Source organism: Syngnathoides biaculeatus, chromosome 13 (assembly GCF_019802595.1).
Source record: "Syngnathoides biaculeatus isolate LvHL_M chromosome 13, ASM1980259v1, whole genome shotgun sequence".
In the NCBI taxonomy this organism is placed as follows: Eukaryota; Metazoa; Chordata; class Actinopteri; order Syngnathiformes; family Syngnathidae; genus Syngnathoides; species Syngnathoides biaculeatus.
The window spans coordinates 9,046,528-9,064,194 of record NC_084652.1 but is presented as its reverse complement, the minus strand read 5'-3'; the positions used below and the strand labels follow the sequence as shown (position 1 = coordinate 9,064,194).

At 40.7% G+C, this 17,667-nt stretch overlaps 1 protein-coding gene across 1 annotated transcript in view; it reads right to left on the bottom strand.

The window, feature by feature from the left end:
• The window catches only part of tnr (tenascin R (restrictin, janusin)), a 141,230-nt gene that overhangs the window by 11,084 nt on the left and 112,479 nt on the right, over nt 1-17,667 (bottom strand). The window contains exons 24-28 of the mRNA XM_061840261.1: nt 16,656-16,799; nt 8,800-8,930; nt 4,476-4,608; nt 3,900-4,051; nt 3,714-3,810 (exon numbers count right to left, since the gene is read on the bottom strand). Of these exons, the coding sequence (XP_061696245.1) occupies nt 3,714-3,810; nt 3,900-4,051; nt 4,476-4,608; nt 8,800-8,930; nt 16,656-16,799 (657 nt within the window). The remainder of the gene's footprint in view (nt 1-3,713; nt 3,811-3,899; nt 4,052-4,475; nt 4,609-8,799; nt 8,931-16,655; nt 16,800-17,667) is intronic.

The window sequence follows — 17,667 nt, the reverse complement described above, 5'->3', positions numbered from 1 at the left end:
ATACAAAAAAAGTATCACACATTCATTCTGTGGTGACTTTTGAAAAAATTGGACTCGACTTCACAGAGAAAGCCCAAAAGTCTCTCGGGACTTTCTCTCAGCAAGCTGTCCCAATCGTTCTGACCTTTTGTGGACTCAAGAGGTGCAGACAGTCCACATTTGACAAGCGATTCTATTGGCACTGTCACACAATCCTTATGAGTTGAAATAATCCCTCTCGCAGTCTGAATATAAAGTGGTTCCAATCGAGGTTTTGTTCTTTTAAGTATTTACAAGCAAATACAGTGAAGCCTTGCGATACGAAACACTCGACTTAGTGGTTTGGTCGATTTTGTTTTGCTTTGACTTCTGAGCAAAAAACAAATGAACACAAATGGTGAGACAACAAATGTAGACAATAGTAATCGAAACTAAGAAGGAACAACAACGCCCCTTCCCACACATGCAGAACTGTAATACATTGAGTGGTACAGAACAATGACAGTGTAATAAATTTGCACTTTTTTTCCCATATTAAATTAGCAATTGATCAGAATCTTGGCGTGTTGTGTTGATGCTAGTGCTCAACGGAATAAGAGCAATTCAGTATAAGATAGCAGTGTTTAGCTGTTTTTTGTTTTGCTTTTCTTGAAAAAGAGTCATTTTGACTTCATGAAAAAAAATTACTAAAATGACTGCATTTTACCGATTGTGAAACTCTTCTTTGTGTGTCTGTCCACTTGGTAGCCAAGGGACACACACCAGAAAAAGCAGCACAATGTGCATTGAAAAGAAGCAAAAAAAAAAAAAAAAAAAAAAAACATGGCAAAAACGTAATCCTTTACATTATTTGTTCTTACAGTATGTCATTACTTTTTGGGGGGTGGCCGGAAGAGATTAATGGCATTTCTGTTCATTTCAACAGGGAGACGTGATTTGAAATATGCTTTAATTATGAGCACGGTCACGGAACAAATGCAAACTTGTATCTCTCGCCTGCACGGTATTATGGAAAGCGAGATTTCTGGATGGCCCATGATCCCACTGACATTTTAACAAAATCCACACAAGAGGAGTGCGACGGTTGCTTACAATGGAGCAGAAAGTGGCTCCACTCCCTGCAGCGACATTAGGCTCCTTTTAAGAGAGCGAAGGAAGCGCTTGAAGCAGGAAAAAAAGGGAAAGTATGTCATATATCACATCTCATAAGTCAAGCAAGCGTGACCTTGAAGTGGAAGTGGTCTACAGTCCTAAAGTGCACTGGAAGGAATACACAAGACTTTTACTGTAGGTTATATCACAAACACACTCATGGTCCGAATCCAAAATAAAAGTTGGCAGCTGAGAAACATGACAAACAACACCTCTATTTCTTGCTAGGTTTTTACACAATATTTCAATAACGCACAGTCCCACCTTGCTGGATAAACAGCAAATGAAGGATTGATTCATAGCAGCAGATAGCAATATCATTTCTTTTAGAGATGGAATGTTAAGACCTTTTAAAAGCCCGCGGCGCTGACTAAAAGCTATGAGAGATTAGTCCAAATTGGGGTTTGGTGTAAAAAAAAATGTCTACTGGGTGCTTATCACTAATCGAAGGACGACTTCCTGAACCGGTTTTTGAATCATGAGCCAAAGGAATGAGACGTTGGTGTCGCAACGGCCTGATGATGTTATACCGTCAAACTCCCTGCGGTTGTATTTAATTTCTCTAATCAAGACGCTAAAAAAACTTCTTCCTCTGAAGTTCTTGATGAAATATTCATGTAATAATCTGCTTTAATCATCTGTTGCAAAACAACAACAACAACATACAAAATGAGGCATTTCCAGAAAGGCGACTCATTTGCACATTTAGTCATGAATATGATTATTGTTTTATAATGAGGGGTTGGGGGGGCATCAAAACAGTTGTTCATTTGTTTTTTTTTTGAGGCAGGGAGATTTCAAATAATCAACGTGAAAAGGATTCTGTCTTTGTGCAACATATTGGCGACATGTTTCCTCCTCATAAAACAACAACTGATTGAAACAGAATGATATTGCATTCCTTATACCAGGAAGAAGTATTTATGGTTTCAAAAATAAAGCTGAACAAAGCCAGAACTTACCTTTTGTATAAACATTAACTGATATCATTTCTGTTATTCATCTTTCACAAATAACTGTTTGATGACCCAAGCCTAGTGGATATTTATGTCTCTGTTTCTCCCGGCAAGATGACGACTAAAAAATTAGGTGGTCAAGAGACCACAACAATGCATCAATTCAATTCTATTGATTATTTTACACATTTTCAACACACAAACAGAGCGAAATTAGCCGCTCTGTCTTGTTGAGAAGAAGGCAAAATACAGTCTCATCACCCGTGGGATAGCCAGCGTGGCTGTAAACACAAGAGTGCGTTGTATAAGGAAATGGGAAATGAAAAAGCATTTTAAATCATTTATTTCTTACGGTCATGTTGTGAGCAAAGTTTGAATAGATATTAGACTGTTTTGACATTGTAATTTGGGGGACATTTACACTTTAAACCAGCGGTGCTCAATGGGTCGATTGCGATTGACTGAGGCAGTTTCGGTCGATAGCGACGGTGTGCAGACGGGGAAAAAAAAAAAAGAAAAGGCATCAGCCGTACTTTTATTTTTTTTTTTTAACTTTAGCTCATTGCGAATGTGCAAACAACGACAGTACCGGAAAACACGCTGTCAGTTAGTTCCCCCCTATTTTAAGCTCTCGCTTAAGAAATCTTAAACATGAGTATGGATGCTGCAGTAAAGGAGACAAAAACGTATCACTTTCATCCGGAATGTAAGGTAGACTTTTTTTTTTTTCCACAATCTCTTTTTTGAAGTGCGTTTGCCTCATCTGCCTGTGTAGTGAAATGTGAAGCGGCATTTTCAAACTGTTTATGGAAACTACGACACCGACATCCCGCCAAAAAGCGAGCTGAGAATGAGAAAAGTGAACGAACGAAAATCACAATTGGCCGCGCAGCAGTCACTTTTCACACAATATAGTTCAACGGCGAAAGCCGCCAGATAGTTACAAAAAAATCTTTAAAGTCAATTATGTTGTGTAATATTGGCTCATGCGGTTACGCAAGGGACATAAACATACATTTACGCATAAAGAATCCTCAATACTTTAAAATAAATATGTTTTGCACTTTTGTAGTGGATAGATCTTTGTGACTGGGTCATTCTATTTCATCAATGGTCATTCTAAAAAGCAAAAAAAAAAAAAAAAAAAAAAACATCAGCGCCGCCCCACACGTCGATCGTGAGAGCCTGGATTCTTGAGAAGTAGATCTTGGGGTAAAAAAGGTCTGGGCACCCCTTTCAACTGTCAATGTATCCCCAAAATTCTCAAAGTGTGGTACATGGGTTCCCCCTTGTGGTAAGTAAAAGAATCGCTGAATTAAATATGCAAACGATGATAATGTTACAGTAGTTTCAAATTATTTTAAAATTCAGTAAAGTTGTTGTGTAGCGTGAAATTGTATTTCACTTTTAAACGAAAAGAAATAGCTTCTGTATTCTAATGTTGTATGAGGAAAGCGGGGTATTTTTTTTTTAGGTGGTAAAAATTAATAGAGGCAACTGCAAAAAAATGTATGGAGGGGGTGTCATTTACTTTTGATTTTAAGTTCAAATGGGGGCAATAACTGTATTTGATGATTTACGGTATGTGCTTCTTTGACCAATAGTTTCAATGCCAGTGAGCCTTACCCAACCAGAATTCATCCTCCAGGTTCCCAAAGCCAACCCGGTAGTCACTCCACTTTCTGGAAAAATCTGTCAGGCCGTTCTGACGTCGCTGGAAAACCTGAAGAAAAAAAAAAAGCAGAGGCAAAGGATTCAAAATACCGACAAAAGATCAAATGCGTTCGGAGGTGATCGGGCGCCACAACGTACAATCCAGCCTCCTTCGTCCGTGCTCATGTCACAGTAGACCTGCACGCCCTGGCTGGGGTCCCGGTTGATGTAAATGGTGTAGACGCCGCTCAGCGTCTCGCCGTTCAGGAGGTGCTGGGCGCAATTCTGAGGCGTCGCAAACATCCGACTCCCTGCGGAGGAGCAGAGGAGGTGTTGTGATTACAAACTCGAAACGAGCGGCGCTTTTACTGCTTTTACATGTCCGCCACCTGGACATAAACACCCCCTTAAAGGACAAAGGCATTATTCACAATTTTTTTCGCTCTCAAAGATGAAATTAAGATGCTTTGTGGTAAAACTTGGTCAAATAAAACATGGCGCTCTGATCTAAATTGCAATACATTTTCTTTACAGTCGCAGTTACAGTTGGTAGAATGTTATTTAAAACATCGACAGAACAGTTAGTAAATGTTTTATGATGGTAATTTTGAGCGGAGAAGGAATTACATTTCTCCTCATAAGATCATGTGTTTTCCTTGTCTCAGGAGGTCTGGATCCTGGATCCACAAAATCACTTGAGCTTGATTTATGTGTATGCGTGTGTATCGTGCGCACCTGTAGTGAAAGTCGTGGAGACGACGGCGCTGGTGTCCAGACCCCTCGCCGCTTGGAGCTTGACGGTGAACTCTGTGGTCTCGGGCAGACCCTCCAGGCGAATCCACGTGTCCTCCGCGTCAAGAATCAACTCCTAGCGCACGAAAACACGCGCCCGCAACTTGTTCACACACAGACTATAATAGTAGTTGAGGTAAAAGTCAAAATTCCCATTACTATGTGCCGAAACAGAGAAATAACACTGGAGATGTGACTTCCATTTATTTCTGTTCGCAATCACAACTGCATCATTTTGGCAAAACAAACTAAGAACGTGGCGGCACGGTGACTCAGGCGGAAAGCATTAGCCTCACAGTTCTGAGGACCCGGGTTCAATCCCAGCCCTCCCTGTGTGAAGTCTGCATGTTCTCCCCGTGCCTGCGTGGCTTTTCTCTAGGATCTCCGGTTTCCTCCCACATCCCAAAAACACGCAACATTAGTTAGACACTAAATTGCCCCTCGGTGTGATTGCGGGTGTGGCTGTTTGTCTCGATGTGCCCTGTGATTGGCTGGCAACCAGTTCAGGGTGTACCCCGCCTCCTGCACGTTGATCTCTGGGATAGGCTGTAGCACTCCCCGCGACCCTCGTGAGGATAAGCGGCAGAGAAAATGGATGGACAAACTAAGAACGTGGAAGAAAAGCGATTTTTTTCCAATTTAAAAAAATGTAGTTACAACTTTGTAGCGTCGCCATGTGGGAAGATGATTGGAAATGTCATACCAATCTACGGTTTGTATCAAGGAGGAACATGTTGAAATAGGAACAAGCGCACGGAGAACCACAAGAGCGAGTACCATTTAACAGTGGGAGCAGCAGCAGCAGCGCCGTGTTCCCTTCTATTCTATTCATATATTCACTCACTTTGGATTCATACAGTTTAAGAATAAGTGCCACTCACGCTTTGAGCAAAAGCGACCTCCTCAGCCACAGATTGAAGTGTACCTTTTCCCTCAGGGGCTTTAAAAGTATTTTAAATGCGTTTGGGTTTGAAATTCTCTGATAGCACGGTTGCTGAGCCAGGATTCTTTGCCTCGGAGATCATAACGTACCATAATTAGATACAGTAACTTATCCTATTAACATATACGCCGCATAATAGATTGTAATGGCCCCGTGTTTTTATGCGCTGCCCTGGAAAGATAACGCCTCAAGTTTCGTCCGTACGTCCGTCGGGCATCTGACCGAATGCGGAGTAAACGGCGACGACAAAAATCACGACTCCGCATTTCGAGTTGTACATCATCCTCGCTTTCGCCTGCAGTAAACGTCTCGTCTTGACCCGAAAAACTGCCCGTGTCCTTGGAGCTGGGAGGGAGACGGCATTTACCAGCTGCTCCCTTGCATTATTCACACCGACACGTTGCCAGGAAATGTGTGATATATATTTAGTTTCAAAACCTGTTAAATGTTTGATTTGTGCTTCTTTATATTTCATGAGTACCCAAGAAAAACTGTATCAGTGGATTTAAGTTGCACGGTTCAAGTCACACAATTTTAAATGTGTTGCTCTCGAGTGGCATGATTGGGATATGCTTCATGGGAAGCGTGATTAGTGGGAGGAAAAAAAAAAAAGCATGAAATTGCTAAAGTCAGGTCAGAATCAGGGATTTGCCAAATGTGAGTAAAAGTCCAATATGCCAAACAAAATACAAAAAAATGAATCAAATGTAGAGGGAAAGTATAAAATATAGGTAAAATCAATTTGAAAAAGTCAGCCCGGGCCAAACAGAAACATTTACAGTGACGCGATTGTATGGCAAGCAAGCACCACTGCGGTTCGTATATTCGTTTCCCTGCAGGTGTGAAGTACAATTTACTGGTAGGCCGCTGTAGATTAAATGTGGTAAGCATTTCCTGACAAGCCGGGAGATGCCAACACACGCAGTTTCCCAGGATGCCCGCGAGGGGCAAATGAGTAAACGAAACGAAGTGAGAAACATGATCGTTAAATAGTACGAGCATACACAACCCCCCCCCCCCGCCCCCTCCACCATGGGTGCAACTACCCAGCTTTTATATTAATGCCAAATAGTAAGCAGAGCTGCATTGACTTTTGTACGATGCACAGATTAGCTTCTGAATAAAAGGCATATACAGTGGTGCCTTGGTTCTCGAACCCAATCCGTTCGAGAAGGCTGGTTGAAAACCAAAATGTTCAAAAACCAAAGCACGTTTTCCCATTGCAATGAATGAAAAAGGAAAAAATGCGTTCCAAGCCTAAAAAATAGTTTTTTTTCAAGCTTTTCCTGATAATAAACTCCATAGTAGAAATACATGTATAGTTTAAATAATTTATATAATTAAATCATTTAAGAAATATATTCATTTTTTGCGGGCAGCACGGTGGATCAGCCGGTAAAGCGTTGGCCACTCTAAATTGCCCCTAGGTGTGATTGTGAATGTTTGTCTCGATGTGCCCTGCGATTGGCTGTCAACCAGTTCAGGGTGTACCCCGCCTCCTGCCCGTTGACGGCTGGGATCGGGATAGGCTCCAGCACTCCCCATGACTCTCTTGAGGATAAGCGGCAAAGAAAATGGGTGCATGGATGGATCAAGGATATTGCTAATGTGGATCTGGAACTTTGGATCTCTAAAAACATCAGGTTTTGAGGTCTACAAAAGGAGAGACATAATCCTTAACTAGTATTATCACACAGGAACAGCTTCTGAATAAAACGCATATATATATACTTGATTGCTCGGTTAATTTGTCAATGGGGTTGAGTACCTAGTGTAGTGTAGTGTAGTGTAGTCTCCACGAGTAATATATATATTTTTTATCTTTAGGGTATTTTGACAAAACCCGGGAAAAACGTAGCAAATGTGATTAAAACATACAGGAACTGTTTAAAATTGTGGAAAAAAAAAGTATCGTACGTTTCCTTGAAGGCGTTTTACACACAAAATAGTGGAGTACTCTGCGTTTAACCTGTCCCTGAGGAGCATCATAATACCTCCAAGTATTTTCAAGCCTGTGTAAAGACTCCCACTGGAGATGAAAGCTAACCTTTTATACTGCCAACTGCCGCTTCATTCATTAATAATGTATGTCTTTTGAATCGCCAATAGCTCACAGAATATCTTGAAATGTCTCAGAGTACAGCAGAAGCGATACACACTGGGGTTTGCGTGTTCTTCCCGTGTTTGCACCGCTCTCCTCCCACATCCCAAAAATATTGCACGGTAGGTCGATTGAAGACTCTGACTTGCCCGTCTGCGTGAATGTGAGTGTGAAAGGTTATTTGTTTCTATGTGCCCAGCGATTGGCTGGTGACTAGTTCAGGGTGTGCCCCGCCCCTCGCCTGAAGATAGCTGGGATAGGTTACACCACGCTTGTGAGGATAAATGGTACAGAAATTGGATTGATAAGAACACAAAAGTAGGTGATAGGCCATCGATAGCAACAACAAATGCTAATCTCATAAAGAGTATAAGAATTGAAATTGAAAGTGTAAATGTCATATCACACAAACAGACTGTATATTCCCCTTTAAATGTTTGGGAATGTTCTCAATCCGTACATCTCCCAATTTATCAGTTATTAGCAAATTATCAGATATTGGCCGACATATTGAATATTTACTTTTTTTTTAGCCTCCAGAATTGGCATTGGTCGGCCTCATTCGACTACATTACAGTTATTCTTGGAGACAAATGATATCTTATCTAATCATGCTAGGTTAGTGTGAGTGAAGATGATTACCGTAATTTCCGGCCTACAAGCTGCGACTTTTTTCCACACCCTTTCAACCCTGCGGTTTATGCGGTGATGCGACTAATTTGTGTATTTTCTTACAACGGCCGCAAGGGGGCACTCGAGCGGAAAAGGTTCGAGTGAGACCGGTATATATGTGACTTTTACCGGCCATGTTAGTGCTGTGCCAGCCTTAGCACTGTGCTAGCGTGTTGCTGCTGTATGATTGGCGTGTCTCAGGGCTTTTTACCAGCCCTGTCAGCGCCGTGCTAGCGTTAGGGTCAGGCTAGCGTTAGTACCACGCTAGTGTTAGCATCATGCTAGCATTAAACTTTAAGTGTACCGACTTTCTTTGTAAATATCTCTTGTTTCAATGTGGGCACTTGCGACTTTTACACAGTTGGGGCGCATGCGTGTACCAAATGGTATTTCTTTTACAAATGCACTGGGTGAGGCTTACAACCAGGTGCGCTCTGTAGGCCAGGAATTACGGTAATATCATATGAATCCAAAAGGGGGAAAGACACCAAATTGTTGGATTAAGACATCAAATATTTGCAAAGGGCAGCCGCAGGATATGCGACACTTACTTTACGGTTGCCGTCGGCTGACTTGTAGGTGAGCATGTAGTTGTCGATTTCAGAGATGGGCGGTTGCCAAGAGATGAGAGCGCTGCGGTGATTCACTTCGCTGGCTGTGAGGTTCAGAGGAGCGTCCATGGCTGTCAAAAGCGCAAGAACAGAAGAATTTTGAGTGGTTTGACTTGATACCGCTTGGTTTGGAACATCTTGATACAACCTACGAGGTGAACGCACTCGCATTGCTCAAACAAGTCTGGTTTGAAAGGAAAAAGCAGTGGGATAACAAAGCTGACTTCGATTATTTCTGTTAATACTCGGCATACCTTATGTATCTTTATCGATTCGTTGATTAATTGAAAGTAATTTTATCAATTTGTGTGGAAAGGAATGTCGATTGGGTCTTGAAGCAAATGAGGAAAATTGCAAAAGGAGCACAGTAGCCTTCTGGAAAGTTTTGTAGAACATACAGATGACTTTGAAAAGATAGATTTACATTTTTGCTGCTAAATTAAGCCCCCCCCCAAAAAAAAAAAAAACAAAACTCAAATTTGTGCAGTTTTTAAATCAGTGGTGAGTGCCAAGGACAGAAGGGTGTTCTTTGCTGGCCTAAACACATTTACATCTGTTGTAACATTTGCTTTAATAAATTGTCTTAATTTATTCCTAACGGACGTCTCCATTTCAAAATGTTTTTCTCTGCTGCACTGCTTCAAGTATTTATTGGTGTTTTTTTTTTTGTTCAGATTTCAGGCAATGTGTGTTGCCTACTAAATTGGGCCAGTTAGTTGGCCATAAATGATGTCAGCATTTTTCCAACACTGTAGCCATATTTACAGATTTAGTAGACAATCTCTGGTCACTTTATTTACATTTTTATATCTTTGTCTTGTTATTAGGTAAATATAAATTACATTAGGATACTTATTCTTTCAACAATTTCTTTTTAACTTCCATACAATCGACATCTTGATGTACCCTAGATGAGTTTCTACTGATGGCCATGAAATGAACTACTTGGCAACCACCAGCAGAGGCGCTGTTGAGTCAGTGTTTGGAACAGGAAAAGGAGCAAGCTGCTGTGTTAACTTGTTAGATAATATTCATTGTTGCAGGGAAAACAAAAGATTTTTCATCAAACATGAAAAAAACACTTTTCTTGGTAGTTTCATCTTTAAAAATAATACAAAATAATTCCCCCATTGTCAATCAGGGTAATTCGCTAACAAAAGTGTAAGACAGAATGCAAAATTACGAAATGACTCATATGTTGCGCTTCTAGGCAAAAAGACTGCGTCTATAATTTGATGTGAATTTCCACGAATCAGAAGAAATGGAGGAGTGCTCAAGGTCAGCTGTCCATCCGATCGCCGCCTTGTTAAGAAGACAATGTGTGTGACTCATCCACGATGAGGCCAGATGCACCAGACGATATTATCGGCGACAATAAAATGGTCTGAGCAGCTGCAGCGAGCAAAATGTCGCCGCACAGGCCGTAAATTAATACCCTGGAAATGAGACACAGCGGGCAACATTTGACTGACCTGCCGACGCGTCATTGACGAATAATTGCTTACAAAAAGGCTTCAAAGAGACCACCGGGCTGAACATGGGCTGCAAGAACTTTTTTTTTCCAGGTCACTCAAGGACTTTTAAAGGGTTTTTTTTTTTCTTCCCCCGTCCCTCGAGCGCTGTGATGTAGAAAAGCAGCACCGACCCATCTTCAGCTTAACCTAAGCTGCTTCTGTTAAATATACGAAACGCACCGGAGTACCGCTGAGGGGGCCATTAGAAAGTGATTTCTGTATTTAGATAGTTTTTTCTTTTCAGGACTTTTGATCTGCGAGCGTGAGTATGAAAATAGATTTGAAGGATGAGGCCACGGCAAACAAAATCTCATGTGCATGACAATGTGATAGTTCTGCGCCGCAACACTTTTGCTAGTTTACTGTAAAAGCATCGTGTCTTCTGCCGTCTGCTTTTACAATCAAAGCAAAGCATTTCCCGCTTATTTTAAACGCTCCTTGTTGAACCCGCTGATGAGTTAAACAAGTGTCAACAACCTTGGAAAAATGAAGCTACGGGTGACATAATATGCAAACGTGAATTTTTAATGCTTACCCATTCAGTGTGATATTGATTGTTATTTTATTTATTTATTTATTTTTTATAAATATATATATATATATTATATAATATTGATTGTGATACGTAGATACTTGAAATCTGACTAGTGAGCAATCTCAGGCCAATTGACCCCTCCGTACAGGGCACTTGACCACGCTTCCTGAAGTGACGTCACGCCACGTGCGCTGACGTAAGACAAACAGTAAAAATGGCGAATACAATACAATACATTCTGAACTGAGACAGACTCCATGCTTCTGATTTGATTCAAAGCAACGATATATTATAGATTCTAAATACAATACATTCTTAACTGAGAGAGACGCCATGCTTCTGATTTCATTCAATCATTCACACGTAGCAATGTTATGCTAGTTTCCCCACCTGACATCACCAGTGTTTTGGGGGTTCAAATCCTTCAAAACGTATTGGTCAATTCATGACTAAAACACCTTTTGTGAATATTGCCATTTGGCTTCGTGCGAGAGAAATGAATTGTGTGTGAGAAGAGTCGGGCATGTGTGTTCAATAGTTAATTCAATTTAAGGTTGCCTGTAAATGTCAAACAGCATTTTAAGCCCAGTATACTCCGAGAAACACGGCTAAACCCCAGTAAATTCCATTTTCCCATTATATTCTATTTTTCATGTGTGGCAATAGATTGTGTGCGTATTTAGAGCAACCACACAATTTGGCATTTTGCTACCTTAACGCTAACACACAATACCAAACGCCGTAGAAGGGGTAAAAGTGAAAGTAGTTGTGAAAGTCTTCTTTTTTTTCCCATGACTGTAGTATACTGCCCCCTGGTTGACAATTCTCACACACTAGACAGTCACAATGAATTAATAATGATGCACAAATTACATTTCTTACATTCTATTTAATTATTACTACATTTTATCAACCAAACACTATAGTGCTATTTTTAAAATTAACAACAGGTTGCATTTGGGTGTACGTGTGTAATATATTCATATTTCCATTCATTTCAATGGGGAAAGGTGATTCTGTAACTAAAGCGGAGCAACAGATGATGAAAAGGGAGCAAAATCAACTAAGAGCAACTCTAGGAGCCACAAGACGTAATGTACTCCAAAATTTCAGTTGGAACTACTGGAACAGGGCCTGCAGATTTTGAATTGGACTGTACAGTTCAAGACATTGCAAGCCGGCATGACCTGTACCGGTATAGAAATTCCCTCTCGAGGCAGAAGAATGCCAACGTGTGATAGCTCAGTGAATTACGCATCCTCCGTGACCTTTTATCTTAGCGGTTCTGATTGGCAGTTTCACCTCAGGAAAGTTTAAATTTAAACGGGGAACAAAGGGAAACGAGAAGGTGAGCGTGTTTAAGAGAGCTCGCTCACTCAAAGGCGCATTCCAAGATTTAAGAGGAAGCTGCAGTCTACCGATCCTCTGCATATTCCTCCCTAATTTGATCTCCCTTGCACCGTATTTTTGCCTTTCCCTCCCCGCTATTTACTCCCACATCACCCGGGGCTCGGCCTCTCCATTGCACTCTTATCTTCTGCCATTGCTTCCTCTCGCTGTGCCACACGACCACTCCGAATACAACCCCCCCCCCCCCCGCCCCCACGGTTATCTGACAAGTGCCCATTCTGTCTGCGTGTACTAGAGAATGAACAAGGTTTGTCTTTTGGTTTGTCTTGATGAAGCCTTTTGCTGGGATGAAAGGTGAGAGAGGTGAGATGCAATGTTTCTTTTCAATTAGTTAAAAAAAAATGACCATGGGACATTATTTCTCTATTTATACTTTTTAAACAGTACTGAAGCAAGTAAGCAGATGTTCAGCGGGTTTTGCTCGGAACAGGACTGAGTTGAGCATGAACAGAGTATAAACAAGGTTTTATGGAATAAACAGACAGAAGCAGCAGATGGGATCATTTGTTCATGCTTTATAAAAGGGGTATTACCTCACAGGATGAGGATGCACTTGATTTTTTTTTCTGCCCGTTTTATCATCATAAAATGTGACTAATGAGCTTGTAATGAAATGAATAGATGGAATATTATCGAAAGGAATACGCAAATGTTTTTGTATCAAACTAAGCGAATGCAACAAAACAGAGGACTTTTATCTTTTTTTTAATATTGAGTATCTTGATGTGCTCCATCATCTGCGGCAAATGAATGTTATTGCAACTTACTGAGTTAGTGACTCTTCTTCATTTGTGTCTGTAGCAGTGTTTCATACTGTGTTCCTTGGACAAGGTGGCCACACCAAAGGAGCAGGACAATGACATGAATTGAAACATTAAGTCATATTGCACAAACTAACTTTACAGGGAGATCCGCAGCCATTTTCGAGACTCTCAAGTTCGGGTGCCTGACTACACTTTCTGAGATGCTACATTAAATCCAAATGTAAACAGAGGTGCATTCTCATTTGTTGAATGCACAAATTAGCATTAGAACCGCCTTTATTGGCCAAGGACTGCATGTAAAAACAAAACAAAACAAAACACTAGTACTACAGCAAACAAGTAATTGTAAACAAATATCTAGGACATGAACATAAGTGCAGAGTCAATAAAAGCAAAGTAACATGTCCAGCAGTGCAGTATTAATGGTAGCATGACAAATGTGCAAATTGGTCATCAAGTATTATAAAGTGATCACCAGCGTAGTTACCCAGATACAATGACTGCAATATTTTCTTTAGAGACATATATATATATATATATATATATATATATATATATATACACACAGTGGGAAAAAAAAAAGTATTTGAAGACCCTGCTGGTTTAAAAATAATTTTACCTGTAGAGCTCTAAGTTTAATTACAATGTACCCAATGTACAGCGTGTGTGTATATATATATATATTTCATAGTAAATCATAGTAGATTATCATCACAGCCAGTTAAAGAACTATAAAGAAATAGTTTACAATTTTTAAGATAAAATCCTCTTTTTCTTTGTGTCATGTTTTTTTTTTTTAAAGTCTGTGGTGTATATTTTTTTTCCTTGCCAGTTGTGTGCGTTTTAATCCTGTTGTGAGTAGATATTAGAAACTGGTTTGAAAGGCGTGTTGTACCAAAGATAAAGAGGACCACTATGTACGGAACCTGGTTGCAGGAGAGTAGGAGGGAGAAATTGTTTTGTTAACCTACTTTTTTTTCTAGGTTTAGAATTAAGCTTGAGAGTTTTTCTTTCATTTACAATTTTGGATTGTGGTGAGACAGTGTTGCTTTAGATCGGTTTTGATTATTGTGTGGCCATATTTCTACCTCAAGAAGACAAACTTTTAGGTTTTTTTTCGGTGAAGCTGGTCTTACTCGGAGTGGGGAGACTGGGGAGACTTGAATGAAGTCATGATTTGGGCTTTGGAAATGGACAAATGGATAAAAATATAATTAAAAAAATCCAATCAGTTTGCCTGATGTCAAAAGTCCCTCTGAGGATGTCAACAACTCACCTGATTGTGCCGCGCTTACGTGAAGCTCCCCATAGTGGTTCACGTCATGAGCAAGAAATCTGGTTCATGCGTAACCCCGTACTCTCCAAAATAGAAGATACATTTCCCTCCTTCCCGTGAAGCAGAGGAGGCACATCAATTCACCTCCTAGTTTTCTATTTTTAAGAGTGAAGAAGACTGAAGGTAGCAGGCAGGACTTGTTTCCAAATGTGAAACATCTTCGACATTTGCTCATTCATGTTGCGCTGGGTGCATTTTTTTGTCGCATTTCTCAGCATTCTTTGTGTTTCCACTTCTCTGCAACCCTGTTCTGGCATGTTGACATTGTTTGAATCTCATTTCTGCCACAGGAAGAGTTGATGCTCCTCTGGGAATAAAAACTTCTCTGCTTTTTCATCTTTTTTTGAAAACTCTAGAAAAAAAGTTACAAAGGCGAAACTTTGCTAAACTGGAATGTTTATAAATCTGTCTAGCCTGTCTGGAAAGTTGAACATAATTAAAGGTGTGGAGAACATTTTATTTTTTTAGGATTATCTCCATGTCTGATTTAAAATGGAGTTACACAACATGGCTCTAAGGAGAAAATTAAGACACACACATATGCATCATGGCATCTTCACCCACACGGGATTGAAAATCATCAGATGGGAATCGGGCATCTTCCAAATCTGATCATTATTGCTTTTAACGTTTAAAAATATTACAAAGCAACACCTTTTAAACATAAAGCTTTAAACATTGTAAAACACTTTTTAAGCACTTTCCATGAACACATACAGTGAAGAAAATAAGTATCTGAACGCCCTGCTATATTGCATGTTCTCCCACTTAGAAATCATGGAGGGGTCTGAAATTTAAGTATTTCAACACCTGAGAAAAATTTTGTTAACATTTGGTACAGTCGCCCTTGTTTGCAATTACAGAGGTCCAACATTTCCTGTAGTTGTTCACTAGGTTTGCACACACTGCAGGAGGGATTTTGGCCCACCCCTCCACACAGATCTTCTCTACATCAGAAAGGTTTCTGGGCTTTTGATTCTGGGCTGAGAAACACAGAGTTTCAGCTCCCTCCAAAGATTTTCTATTGGGTTTAGGTCTAGGGACTGGCTAGGCCATGCCAGAACCTTGATATGCTTACTACGGAGCCACTCCTTGGTTTTCCTGCCTGTGTGGTTTCAGTCATTGTCATATTGAAAGACCCAGCCACGACCCATCTTCAATGCTCTGACTGAGGGAAAGAGGTTGTTCCCCAAAATCTCACAATACATGGCCGCGGTCATCCTCTCCTAAATACAGTGCAGTCGTCCTGTCCCATGTGCAGAAAAACACCCCCAAAAGCATGATGCTACCACCCCCATGCTTCACAGTAGGGATGGTGTTCTTGGGATGGAACTCATCATTCGTCTTCCTCCAAACATGGTTAGTGGAATTGTGACCAAAAAGTTCCATTTTGATCTGATCTGACCACAAAACTCTCTCCCATGACTCCTCTTATCATCCAAATGGTCCGTGGCAAACTTAGGACGGGCCTTGACATGTGCTGGTTAAAGCAGGGGAACCTTCTGTGCCATGCGTGATTTCAATCCATGACGTCTAAGTGTATTACCAACAGGCCCCTTGGAAATCGTTTCCCAGCTCGATTCAGGTCATTGATCAAATCCTGTCATGTAGTCATGGGCTGATTTCTCGCTTTTCTAAGGATCACTGAGACCCCACGAGGTGATATCTCCACTCCGATTGATATTGACCATCATGTTTATCTTCTTCCATTTTCTAATAATGGGGTGGACACGTGTCTTTATGCAGCTATCGACATCACAGAGCTGCATCCGATTCAGGACAATACATGGAGTGGAGGTGGACTTTTAAAGGTGCACTAACAGGTCTCTGAGAGTCAGAATTCTAGCTGATAGACGGGTGTTCAAATACTAGTTTGCAGCTGTATCACACAAATTGTTGAAGAAAAAAAATCATACATTTTGATTCCTGGATTTTTCTTTTCAGATTTGCTCTCTCTCAGTGGACATGCACCTACGATGAAAATTCCAGACCCCTCCATGATTTCTAAGTGGGAAGGGTGTTCAAATACTTATTTTCTTCACTGTACATTGACTTTTAGCACAAACTTGCTTATTTTGCAAGTCACCGTGCTCCTTTTTAGTAAAACCTTCCCACACGCTTCAGGCTCCCTTGCTAGTTTGCTGCTCAGACCCACCACCCGTTGCTTTCTGTCCGTCCAACTCTGTCATCAAGGAACGCAACGGGGAAGGATGAGGCTTAAGAAAATGAAGGCTTACGTGTTTGGAGGTTGGCGATGACAGTGCCGCTGGTGAGGGGTCCTTTGGTGGCATAGAGGGCCACCGAGTAGGAGGTGGTGGGCTTCAGGTTGGACAGCTGGTGCTCCTGCTTGTTGCCCTCCACGAGGAAAGTATCTGCTGTCACTGACAAAACAGGAGTGGAAATCCTTCAGAAACACACCATCAACTTCATACATTTAACGTTATATTTCATCTCTTTGGAGTGCACACAGCTTGAGCACAGTTTGATTGCCTTGGGTTGTTCTTTCATTTCCGATCAATGCAAATCATTTCTTACTTTTGGAGTGGAGACAAACTGCCTTGAAATAGCAAACCTTTAAATACAAGAGGGGGACTGAACTATATTTAATACACCAATAAAAGGATAATTTGTTGAGCATTTTGTCCAACCTTACATTTACAATCGGTTGTATCAGAGTTTAGTTTGCACATTAAGAGCTGAGCCATAATGTTTTTATGTGGATAGCCAGGAATATGAAATTGTGAAAACTAGGCATCCCTTGACATTTGTTTTCTGGCAGTTTGTCAAAATTAGCTGGTGAATGATGATTCAGCACAAAAGACTTTTCATTTTTTCACAGCTCTATCGCATTACACATCGCAAAATTGGGTTCTGCTGTGCGTTATTGATATTCTGACCCGAAACGTCATTATTTTTTATTACTGTGGCTTTTGTTATGGATTTTTGACTCCCAATTTTAACTCTGCTTTTTATTAGAGTGTTGCTACAAGTAAGAAACATGATAATGGACTACGTGATCAATAATTCACCCTCACAACACAATTCAGATCACTGGAAATTTAAATAATTGATTGCAGCAGAAAAAGATGGTTGCGACTAGGGCAGCATATCTTGATGATCTAAATGCTAAAGGTTAATGACTGCTGACAGTAGTTGTGCATCTCAAGCAGTTTGAAGGCAGCTTTGCTCCAGCAACTTGGCGGGTCTCCGATTGTTTGGAGAAATTTATTAACGGACCCTGAGAGGCCA